This window comes from Pan paniscus, chromosome 13 (genome assembly GCF_029289425.2).
Source record: "Pan paniscus chromosome 13, NHGRI_mPanPan1-v2.0_pri, whole genome shotgun sequence".
Lineage (NCBI taxonomy): Eukaryota > Metazoa > Chordata > Mammalia > Primates > Hominidae > Pan > Pan paniscus.
In genome coordinates, this window is record NC_073262.2 from 93,725,719 (window position 1) to 93,738,815 (window position 13,097).

The window sequence follows — 13,097 nt, forward strand, 5'->3', positions numbered from 1 at the left end:
AAAAGATAGCAAATAAAGAATTAATACATGAACTGCAGCAACAAACTAACACAAGTTCTGGAAAGAGAACAGAGAAAATGGAGTAGAGGAAATGTCAAAGACATAAACAAATTGTAATTCTTATATACCACTTATGCAATTGTTACAATCACTTTGGAGAACAATTCCTCAGTATCTAGAAAAGTAGAAGATGCACATTACCTATACGTAACAATTCTTGTTGAATCATCTGATTCTGACTCATCTGCTACCAAATATATATAGGTCAAAGATTTTTTGCACTCATTAAAAAAAAAAGACATGTAGAAGAATGTTAATTGAAGAATGTTTATAGTAGAACTGCTTAGAATGCTAAAATGATTCATCAATAGGAGAATAGCTAGCTATACTGTGTATATTTATAGAGCAAAAAACTATACAGCGTTGGAATAAATGATCCACAGCAACATGAATCAACGTAGGAATGAGTCTCAGAAAATATTTTGTTGAGCAAGAAAAGCAAGTTGTGATAAAATATATACATAAGGATGCCATTTATGTAAAATCTAAATTTATAATACAGAATAATATAAAGTATATAGAAACATATTCATTCATAGAAAAAGTATAAAGGCATTCTTGAAAACAATAAACATCAAAATTCAAGGCAATGGTTATTGGGAGGTGGGTGGGTACAGAGAGGAAAAGGATTAAAGGTGGGGGGGGGGTGGGGGTACCAGGTGTCTTCAACTATATTTGCAAAGTTTGAATTTTTAAGCTATTTGATGGGTGTTCATGCTATTATTCTTTATGTTTTTACATGTTTTCAATAGTCTATAAAAATGAATAATACAAGAAAACTTCTCAAAGTAAAGGACATGAGTGTTCAAATTGGAAGGACCCATGAATGGCTGGCACAATAAATAAATGAAGGACCACACCAAAACTCATTGCTGTAAAATTGCAGGAAACCAGTTTAAAAGTTTCAGGAGTGCAGGAATAAAAAGGCATTTATAAATGATTAAGAATCAGAATACAAGATAAGTAGAAGACAATGGAAAAGTGCTTTAAGAATTTGGGGGAAAAATGATTTCTAACCCAGAATTCTATATCCAGCCAAACTATCAGTCAACTATGGATGGGAAACACTTTTTCAGATATGCAAGTCTTCTGGAAATTTGGCTCCCTAGTACTTTTTCTCTGGAAACTACTGAAAGAGTCTCTCCAATAAAAAGGAGACAGTAACCTAAGAAAGAGGAAGACATGAACCCAGCCAGGAGAAGGGGGTGGGACTCCCTAGGATAACGGTGAAAGGGAGTTTCAAAAACAAACGAACAAAACAATAAACAAAAAACAACTACCCCACAATTGCACAACAGGATCAGAGGGCAAGTAGCCAGGACTGGAGCCAGAAGATGGAGGGCTCCCAGAGCGATGTTGCCAAGAAAAAAGGAAGAAAGGAACTCATAGATGGACATGTTTGACCAAATTGTAAGGAGTTTTCTAGTTCTGATGGAAAGTTTGGGGCTTAATTAGTGACAAGTATGTAAATTAATCAAATAAAAAACTCAGGGAAACTATTAAATCCAGAGAAAACTAAAAGTAATACAAGAATGGAAATATAATCATAGTATGCTATATGGCTTAGCTGTTAACAATTTTTATATAATCATAGTAAGGTAAACATCGAATACATTGAGTAAATGAAAATATGTTATATAATGATATTGTGAAGATGGGGCAGAATTTCTACATATGGAGAGCTGTAAAAAGAAAGACATAGCTTAACCTTTTATAGAAAATCAGAAGTTAGACATATAAAATTTAAAAAAATCAAGAGATATCAGTATTAGCATGATATTTACAGCTCAAAAAATAATCACCTCTGGGGAGGAGTTTGACATAGAAAGAAGTAGGAAATTGCAGTTAGTCCCTGATGAAATTTTATAGTAGGTAAAAAAGGACCAGCAGTATTGCCATTGCCTAAAAGTTTGTAAGAAAAACAGGATCTCTGACTTCATTCCAGGCTTACTGAATCAGACTCTGCATTTTAACAAGAATCCTGGGTGGAATTTGGGAGGAATTATTCTCAATGTGTGTATCCTCATTGTGTTTAATCTCAAAAAGGAGGTGGAAAATTTGGAGATATAAAGCTTCAACAGTTTATAAAATGAGCCATGGGAACACGTGAACAAGTAGGATTATCTACACCAGAAAAGTCAGGGTGGGGGGTTGGAGGTGGCAGAGTCACCTGAAAAGAAAGGAAGGTCAACACTAAATATGCATTACTAAGTCAGAATCCTGTTTGCATTTGAAATCAGAAATAATAAAAACAGTCTAATGTGATGATATGAATAACAATTCTGTGATTATGTGGGAAGACTTCCTTGATAATGAGAATGCTACATTTAAGATTCGTTATTGAGAAGGAAGTAGATCTTTGTGATACCTTACATTGCCTGCAGGTAGTTATATTGACTAGAGTGGAATCACTTCTTACTGGGTTAGTAGAAAGTTATGTTTAATAAACATTCTGCTTAAAAATCCCTAAACCACCCCTAAAAGTACTCCCAGCACGTCAACACATCAAACAGCCAGTTCCTCTTCCTCAGCCCCTTTATGTTAAATAAGTTGCTCTTTCTTTGGTTGCGCTTGAGACGGACTAGTTGTCTTGAGTATAGGCACCAAGAAGGTGTATTTTTGAACAATAGAAAATCTCACTGCCCACTAGGGAGGGGATGCTTACACTATGCAAAACACGAGACAACTGAAGAATCTACAGCTTCCATTTCATGTTCACTAATGGGGGTGCCTTTCACATTATCTCTGAGTTCAATGGTGCAGAACATTTGAGAGGCCTCAGGCAAGTGCACAGATAGAGATCCAATACTGTATATAAAACATTTAACCATTATCAATCAAGTTAACAAACTGTTAACATATGTTTTAGCCTCCTGCCTTGACATATCCTTCACATAACCGAATTGGCCAGGTTTTAGCTCCTTGAAGTCTTACTGGAACATGGTGGCATGGGTAAAGATAGCACAGCCATCTTGAGCCATTGCCTGTCCCCTTTGCTTCTACCTCTGTGAAGGGCCTCGCATGACCAGTGTGGCCTCTAGGTCTCTCCTGTGCCTAGATATGTTTGCACTGAAGGTGTCATCTGTGCTTGGGAGAGTAGACCTGGAGAGGCCTACACAGGCCCTGGAAGTGGGCTTGAGGTCTTCTGGGCTGAGAATTCTGGGGTCCTGGATTCTGGGTGAGCACATTGCCTTAACCCCACAGAAGACTTTCTTTGTAGGGAGGACTGCAGCTGGAGGATGGTTGAAGGAAAACTTTCGGAGTTGAGGTGCTATGATATTGTGATATAATAAGAAATCTATATTTGGTCCCTGCAACTGGTTACTGAGACAGAGCTCCTAAGACCTTTCTAGATGGAGATGCCAGGTGAGTCTTCTGTTCTAAAAATTTGGTCTTTGATCCTGGTTCCTGACACGGGTTCCTAAGACCTTTGTAATTTCCTTAGTGATAGGACTGTCTGACACAGAGCTCCTAAATTCCTGGAATTTTCTGGCATTTTCTGTCCTAATGAAGTGTATCTTGGTGGGCTTCTAAATAGCCTCAGGATGAAGGTTGGTTGCTAGGGGAACCAATCATGTGATTAGGAGTTGGAACTTCTACCCCACTCCCTGACCTCTGGGAAGGGGAGAGGGATTGAAAGTTGAATTCACCTACAATGGCAAAGGTGATCAACTTTGTAATGAACTGTATGTAATGAAGCTTCCATAAAAACCTCAAAGAACAGATTTTGGGAAGCTTCTGGGTTGCTAAAGACATGGAGGTGCTAGGAGGGTGGCGCACCTGGACAGGGCATGGGAGCTCCACACCCCTTCTCCATGCCTTGCCCTGTGCATCTCTTCCATTTGGCTGTTCATCTGTATTCTTTGTAATATCCTTGATAGTAAACCAGAAAATATAAGTAAAATGTTCCCCTGAGTTTTGTGAACTGCTTTAGCAAATTCATTGAACCTGAGGAGGGAATTGTGGGAACCCTCAATTTATTGCTAGTTGGTCAGAAGTGCAGATCACAACCTGGGACTTGCAATGGGCATCTGAATTGGGGGCAGACTTGTGGGACTAAGTCCTTAGCCTGTGGGTTAAGGTAAAGAGTGTTAGAATTGGGTTAAATTGTAGATGCCCAGTTTGTGTCTGCTGGAGAACTGGTTGTTAGTGGAGAGAAATCCCCACACATATTTAGGTGACCAGAAGGGAGGTATGTAGAGTAAGAGTAGAAAAAAGTTTAGTGTTTCCTCTTATAGGTCCCATCGCTCTCACATTCCAGCCTCTATAGTTTAATTTCTTTTTTTCTTTTTGAGACAGAGTCTTGCTCTGTCACCCAGGCAGGAGTGCAGTGGCATGATCTTGGCTCACTGCAACCTCTACCTCCCGGGTTCAAGCGATTCTCCTGCCTCAGCCTCCTGAGTAGCTGGGACTACGGGCGTGCGCCATTATGCCCAGCTAATTTTTGTATTTTTAGTAGGGACAGGGTTTTATCATATTGGCCAGGCTGGTCTTGAACTCCTGAGCTCAAGTGATCTGCCTGTCTCGGCCTCCCAAAGTGCTGAGATTACAGGCATGAGCCAACACGCCTGGTCTATAGTTTAATTTCTATGAATAAATATACATATGATAATTCAGTACTGATAGCTTCCTCAGCTCTTTGAGTTATGGAACCTGTGTGTTCACCACCAAATATCAGGGTCTTAAAAGTGTGAGAAACCAGGATTCCACAGACAGAGCAATGACACTCAGTGTTGTCCATTAGCTTTGGAAAAAGACTTTACGCTTTATATAATACTTTACTGAACTGAAATGTGGGTGGTGAGAGGGTGATTATTTTCTCAGTGATTCAAAATAATGTCTAATGTTTACTTTAAATCTCTGATGCAATTGTGAGGCACATTTAGAACAAAATCCAGCAAGGAAGCTGACATACTATACACAAGACTGGAGGAAAGACGCTCTGACCAAATAAAGCATTATTAATTTTCACAGCTTGCATGACTGTCATAGTCTTCATTATTTCATCAGTGTAGTCTAAGCTAGAACACTATTCAGTCTCACATTCGCAGGTTCCATTCCTCACAGAATGGAAAAACATCATAGATAAGATGCACCATTAGGGCCGGGCACAGTGGCTCACGCCTGTAATCCCAGCATTTTGGGAGGTTGAGGTGGGTGGATCATCTGAGGTCAGGAGTTCAAGACCAGCCTGGCCAACATGGTGAAACCCCGTCTCTACCAAAAAAAAAAAAAAATGCAAACAATTAGCTGGGCATGGTGGCGGGCGCTTGTAGTCCCAGCTACTCAGGAGGCTGAGGCAGGAGAATTGCTTGAACCCTGGAGGTGGAGGTTGCAGTGAGCTGAGATCACACTGCTGCACTCCAGCCTGGGCAACAAGAGTGAGAAACTCCATCTCAAAAAAAAAAAAAGATGCACCATCAATGTTTGTATCAAAGCCATCCTAATCATCCAAGATGATTACAGATACAAAATATCCATATTAATGATATTTATATTATATGGTACATCACATTATATGACACTGAATATAATAGCTGGATTGACTGTATTGTACTTCTAAAGAAAAATACCCATTGGAAAATCTGCTAAGAAACTAGAAAACTGGACAACCAACTTAACCAGGGCTTCACTTGGAAAAAAAAATACAATCCGATGAAAGGTAGGTCTAGATGTCACCATAGTCTTCTCTGTCTCCTCTGCTCAGTGTCTAATAATACACCTTAGATAACAAATGGTAATAGCTTTTTTTTTTTTTTTTTTTTTTTTGAGAGATGGAGTCTCGCTCTGTCACCCAGGCTGGAGTGCAGTGGCGAAATTTCAGCTCACTGCAAGCTCTGCCTCCCGGGTTCATGCCATTCTCCTGCCTCAGCCTCCTGAGTAGCTGGGACTACAGGCAACCTGCCACCACGCCTGGCTAATTTTTTGTATTTTTTAGTAGAGACGGGGTTTCACCGTGTTAGCCAGGATGGTCTCACTCTCCTGACCTCGTGATCTGCCCACCTCGGCCTCCCAAAGTGCTGGGATTATAGGCGTGAGCCACCATGCCTGGCCAACAAATGGTAATAGCTTTTAACTTGACAGAAACCTCTGCTAAGAAAAATATGACTGGGATATAGGGTGATTTTCATCCAAATTTCTTGCTCATCTCTTAACAATCCATAATTTATTGTAATGTCCCCCATGGAAAACTATGTGGAATAGAAACAATTAAAATAACCCTTTCATTTAGTGAATATTTATTGAGCATCTATTATGTGCTAGACAGTGGGTTAGATCCTGGGAAACAAGAAGAAGAGAGGGAAACAGTGGTCTTTAATCACATGAGGGATAGCCTTTAATCACAGAATCACAGAATCAGAAGAGAGGAATGTAAAATGACAGCACTGCTTAGCTCATAAAGCCCTCTGCTGCATTCTACAAAGTCTAAGGTTTTAGTAATATTTTTGTACAATTTCTCCCTCAAAAAAGTGTTGCAACTCTTTAAATTAGTTCAGCGAGAAATCAACTTGCTGTGCAAATGCTTGGGCTAGCTGGGGTGTGAGTAGCGCGTCTGTGTTTGAGAATACTGAACCTTGAAAGAACATCTGTTTGGCTACTTTGTTAAATGAAACTCAAGTCACCCAGGCTTTACTAATAGCTTCATTGTGCTTCATGACTTTCCACCACATAAACAAAATTACCTAACACCTCAGTCTGTGGCTAAAACTGTCATTTATCAGTTAAAGCCCACTGACAAAGAGCAAACTGGAGAAACTGCAATTCCAGCTTCTCTATTCAAACAGTTTTCACATTTCAATAATCACTCTCTAGCTGGCTCCCTGCTAGATAAGTACCTCCAGGGAAAGGTTGCTTCCTGGGAATGTTTATTTTACAGGAACAGATTGATGGCCTCAAAGTCTGGCCACTTTCTAGGTGATGAAATCGTTTATTCACATTGACTCTTCCCAGGAGAGAATAGAGTGGAGAGAAAGGCAGTGATTGCTAAAGTTGATTTTATGATAGCGTGTCTACAGATTCCTCAAGGAATGTCGTGAAATTCCAAAGCAAATTCTTAAAGTTAAATTCATTTTTAAAAATCTAAAGCTCCTACCCTATGTTGCACTTCTGAGGATTAAAGAATCTTAGTCAAAGGGACTTCAGAGATTGTCTAGTCCAATGAGTCCAAATTTTTTTTTTTTTTTTGACCTTGGTACATATTCTTGAAAGTAAACTTCCCACCAGAGTTTCCATCTGTAAATATATAAAATAAAGCTGCCTTGATGGAAACAGGCATGAGGGAGCTGGAGTTCCACATTTCCCCAACCCCCAGGGCAAATGGGGTTCCTGAGGTACCTCTTTGGCATCTCTGGGTTTTCTGGGAAGAAAATGGGTCTTGTGCAACTTCCTCCTTTCACCCAATCCTAAAGCCAGGAGCCCCTGTACGTCCTGACAGCTCAGCTCTTCTTGGGTAATCTCAAACAGTCACAGGGTGCTGCAAATATAGGGAGGTCTGGAATGGCAACTTAGTGAAACTATCATTTATGACATCTTTGTCCATTGTCAATCATTTAATAACTATCTGATACAAACTCTTACAACCACAAAAGTAGAATGCAGTGACCCAAAATTGTGTGTGTGTGTGTGTGTGTGTGATGGAGGTGAAGAGCATTGGAGTGGTAGCAGGAATTCCAGACATGAAATCCCATAAAGGGGCATACACAAATGGTGACCTGAGGTTTCAAGGAACTGGAGCTGGAAGAGGGAAGTGCCAGGGTGCCCTGAAAGGGACCACATCTCCAGCAGAGCACTTGACAGGTGAGCAGAGAAGGAGAAAGATCAGCAGTTGTCTGAAGTTAGGTATTACGTTTTAGAGCCCAGTTTTCCCATCTGTGTAGACACCTGCTCCCTCCAGAGGAAGCTGATCTGTAAATGCCATCACCAACATCTACACAGCCCACCACCACTGACTCACACACAGCTCATTCAGTCCTCACAACAACCCTTAGAAGTGTAGGTTAACATTAGCACCATTTTGTAGATAAGGAAATTGGGAGTTAGAGAGGCTAAGTGGCTTGTGCAAGCTCAGATTGCCCGAAGAGGCAAAAACCAACACTGCTAACTCCACTATCTCACTGAGGCACGACACAAGTGCAAAAGGAGACACAGTAGACAAGAGAGGTCAACAACATTTTCTGAGGAAGCATTATTTTAAATTATGGTGTGAGACAGACATGATTTCGGAGCAGGTGGGTGAGGTGCAGGCACTCTGTGAGATAGATGGGGTGAGGTGACGGGGCAGGAGGAGTGCCAACCAGCTCGCCTCTCCCAGGGAAGGTTCTGCGACCCAGAGGCAGCATAGCAGAGGGGCCAGGAGCAGGGACACGGGATCAGACTGCCATGGTTTTATCTTGGCCCTGCCATCAACTGCCCCCGCTATCTTGAGTAAGCTGTGTGACCACTCTGTGCCTCAGTTTCCATAACTGAAATAAGTATGAAGCTAATAGTACCTACTTCACAGTCTTGTTGCAAGAGTTACAGAAATCAGTATTAGTGAAGCTCTTAGTGTCCAGTATATAGTAAATGCCACACGAGGATTGTTGAAGACATTCTTAGCAGGCTACAGGTGCTCACAGACAAGCAATAGCAACTTTTTGAAACTTGAAAACGAGGTTACGATATCCTAGCTTCCTGTTTTCCTGTAATTTGTGACCACAATCCCTGGCCTCATGACTTTATGAACTTCACTTTATTGCCCGTTCTTTCCTCACTCTTTCCTAACCTTTGTGTGATCATCCCTACTGAATGGCCAAGCCCCTGATTCCCGGCTTATCTTCCTTCATGTATTTCATGACTAGTCAACTGTTACTGCTGCACACAAGACACGGTTCAATCTGTGGTTTGTTTTTAAATGTACCTAGGAGTCATACTAAAATTCTGCCAACAGGTGGAGCTCAAAGAATAGCTTAAAATAAAATTAACCCGATTCGGCAAACCTGGAAAAAAAGGGAAGAAATAAAATCATTCTGATACGACTGTATGATTTTGCTATTCATCAGAAAATAAGAGGAAATAAATTGAAGGCAATATAAGTAGACAGTGTTAATAAGACAGTGGTTGGTTTTTCTACAGTGGAAGATGATTTACCTAGATTTCCGTCTCTAGGGAAATTCAAGTGAAGATTTTCATTTTACATTCATAAAGATGACAATATACTACAAGAGTTGAGCTATTTGGATTTATTCGATTTGCTTTACGTAAGACAAGTTCAGGATAATGATGCTTAGTCTGTTCAGATTCATAAATAATACTCAAGATGTCAAACTGAATGAAATGTTGCAACTCTGGCCAGAATTCCAAGGAGATGTGTGAAATGAGCTTTTATTTAAAATGTGCCAATGTTTAACTAGGAAGTTTAGAAAACCTTTATGGGTTTCTATAAGCTGGGAAGAATATCTTCCACTCAATCGTTTTACTAGAATCTCCTTAAACCCCAAAACTCTGCTCCTGTGATTTCTTTGACTGCAGAGACCTGCTTAGGGAGCTGTGCCCTGAACAGCGATTCTACCCTGGAAGACTGAGCTCATCTTCGGTGAGGCTATGATGTTTGGCAAATGATCTTTAAGACACAATTAAGGGAATGAAGAATTCTTGGAGGGCAAAATGGTAGGGCATTAAATCTTTTGTGATGGATCTTTATGGTTTTGTGAGGTGTGATAAATTGGATGTCATTGGATGCTGGATTTATAAAGTGCTTTTCCTCCAAACAATTCAAAGATCTTTTTCATGGGAGCTGTGACTATAAAGCCAAGAGTTTGGATCCATATGAACCACCCCAGAAATAAACCTCACTGCTTCAAAACTGCATCACGTAGGTGGTTTTACACCTGCAGCACCTCTGAGCACGGGCTGTTGAGCATGACTATCCTGCTCTCTTAGAGGAAAAAAATGCAGTATTTCTTCATCAGTTCATTTGCCAAACGTCACATTTTCAGGCCCTGGCAGAGCATGTACTCAAACCCAGGTTTTCTAGTTCCAAATATATAGGTCATTGACTTATGCCTTAGTTTCGAGGTCAGCTCAATAGATGTTCTCCAAGGTCATGTCCAGTTCATGATTTGACTACTCTAACATCAACTAACTCAACGGAGTACTCAGACTGCATCAGTTTGTTCTTTCATTCAATTTGTCTAGTGAAATGCAAACATTAGAGAGCGAGGTAATTGATATCTCAAAATAATAGGGTTGTTTTTTGCCCCACATATCATAATTTTTCAGCCTGACTTCATATATGTGAGAAAAATGAGTGAACAAAAATGAAGAATGACAAAGATATTTCTTGATAATGGACTGACTAAAGAAACTATGGCACACCTATAAAATGTAATGTAATGCAAGCAATGTAAATCATGTTCTCCAAGAGTATTTAAAATTATGGAAAACTGTTCTCCGGGCCGGGCACGGTGGCTCACGCCTATAATCCCAGCACTTTGGGAGACAAGGTGGGTGGATCACTTGAGCCAAGGGGTTCAAGACCAGCATGGGAAACATGGTGGGACTCCGTCTCTACGAAAAATACAAAAACTAGCCAGGTATGGTGGCACATGCCTATAGTCCCAGCTACTTGCAAGGCTGAGGTGGGAGGTTCACTTGAGCCTGGGAGGCAAAAGCTGCAGTGAACCAAGATCTTACCGCTGCACTCCAGCCTGGGCAACAGAGTGAGACCCTTCTCAAAAAAAAAAAAAAAGATACATTGCTATGTGAAAAAAGCAGGCTATGAAGCAATGAGTATCATATATTTTTAAAGTAATATATAGATAAATAAAAGACTGGAATGATGTATACCAAGATGTTAATAGTTATTTTCTCTGGAGGGTGTTGATAACATATAGTATGTTATTTTTATTTTCTCTTTTTGAAAAACTTCCTCATATTGTCTGCAATTATCAAGCTTTACATCTATAATGAGAAAAACATGAATTTGATTTTATATGAAGTCAAGCAGTTTAAAAGCTTTGTAAAAATAAGATATTATAAGATCTGTTTTCAGAAAAATTCTATAGGAGAAAACATTTCCTACCTCATTTCCTTTACCTCCAGCACTGGACTTCATTTCCTTTGGTTGCTTTGTAAAAGAAAACAACAATATTTAGATGGAAAAGCATTATCAGCTACATATTAAGTTGGTCGTACCTGTTGCGGTCATTTTCTTGGCCACAGTTTTGACTTCTAGAACAGCAACATATTTTCAAACTCATTGAAACCTGACACAACTGCCCAGATTTGACAGAGAGGAGTTTCCTGTCTCACCCCATGGGATGCCACTTTAGAAACTTGGAGTTGGCATATCACTAAGACTTTAGCTTTCAGTCAACATTTTCGAAAAAGGAAATCATGCTGGGAACTTTCAGAATCTATACAGCACTCCTTTGCGCCTGGAAAGCATCATTTTAGCTAAGCTGTAGGTGATGATTCCCAATCCCTGAGAAACCAAGTCTAACGAAGACTAGAAAAATAAACTACAGGGCAGTGTGTACCATATAGCATAGTAAGCTATTAAATGACATTACAGGGGAAGAAGACTTGCTGACACAAAATAAATGTGCATTGATGTAGATTACTGAATGAAAAAAAGAGGCAGAAAACAAATTTTATAGTGTGTATTATTTGATCCCACTTTTAAAATACATATATAAATATTTTAGAAAAAAGAATGAAATTATAAAAATGAAGAAGTTAATAGCGTTGCAAAGTGGTGGAATTATAGGTGACAATTTTTAAAATTTTTCTTTTTTTTCTTTTTTTTTGAGATGCAGTCTGGTTCTGTCACCCAGGCTGGAGTGCAGTGGCACAATCTCGGCTCACTGCAAGCTCCACCTCCAGGGTTCATGCCATTTTCCTGCCTCAGCCTCCCGAGTAGCTGGGACTACAGGCGCCCGCCACCAAGCCTGGCTAATTTTTTTTTTTTTTTTTTTTTTTTTTTTTGTATTTTTAGTAGAGACGGGGTTTCACTGTGTTAGCCAGGATGGTCTCGATCTCCTGACTTCGTGATCCACCCGCCTCGGCCTCCCAAAGTGCTGGGATTACAGGCGTGAGCCACTGCGCCAGGCCAATTTTCTGTATTTTTAGTAGAGACGGGATTTCACCGTGTTAGCCAGGATGGTCTTGATCTCTTGACCCTGTGATCCGCCCTCCTCGGCCTCCCAAAGTGTTGGGATTACAGGCGTGAGCCACCACGCCCAGCCGATTTTTATTTTCTATATTTATTTTTGTATTAAAAAGCAAAGTTATTATGCAGAAGATAACCAATGTGAAAACGCTTTGCAAGAGCAAAAGACCACTGTAAAAACTGAGGTTTTGTTATTTTATATATTGTACCTGCTGAAATAAAGACCTAACTGATTTTTGGTGTGTTCCTTGTTCTTCCTTTTCCATGTGACTTTTTTGGGAGACAGACATTTCTAAGTTAAGGGCTCTTCCTACTTTACTTATTACTAAACATGGCCCCTTGTTGACAATTCCTGGATGGTAGGAATTGAGCCTAAGAAAAAAGAGTGCTAGTTACAAGGATGTTTATAATACATTATTCTTTATTACATTTTATTTATTTGGCAGTTTATTTGACAGGAAGGATTAAAAACAAAACAAAACATACTCCTCAATACTAAAAACCAAACATTTTATCTTTTAGAAAGTAGACATTTTATCTTTTCATCTTTTAGAAACATTTTATCTTTTAGAAAATAGACTTTTATCATTTTAACATTTTATCTTTTAGAAAGTAGACTTTTTGAGGCAGATTCAGTGGTGCCCAAACATTCAGTGAGGCAATTGCTAAATGTTAATAAGCAGAAGGAGTAACATGGTTTCTGGCGAGAAAAATAGTAGGGTCTTTGGGAATCTTAAGAATTATGCAGAATTAGAAAGAAGGCAGAAAGAGAACTCTAGGTCAAGAGGAAGTGGTAAAAGCAAGAAGCAACAGGATGAGGCTGGGTCAGAGCTTTCTAGACATGACAAGGTGAACTGTGTACAGCAGCTATACCAAGGAACATCCTATT

General features: G+C 39.7%; 1 protein-coding gene across 8 annotated transcripts in view; it reads right to left on the reverse strand.

Annotated features, from left to right (window-relative positions):
- The window catches only part of STAT4 (signal transducer and activator of transcription 4), a 218,659-nt gene that overhangs the window by 13,750 nt on the left and 191,812 nt on the right, over nt 1-13,097 (reverse strand). For all 8 annotated transcript variants that reach the window (XM_055108904.2, XM_063595505.1, XM_063595504.1 and 5 more), the window contains one exon: nt 11,120-11,164. In XM_055108904.2, the coding sequence (XP_054964879.1) occupies nt 11,120-11,164 (45 nt within the window). The remainder of the gene's footprint in view (nt 1-11,119; nt 11,165-13,097) is intronic.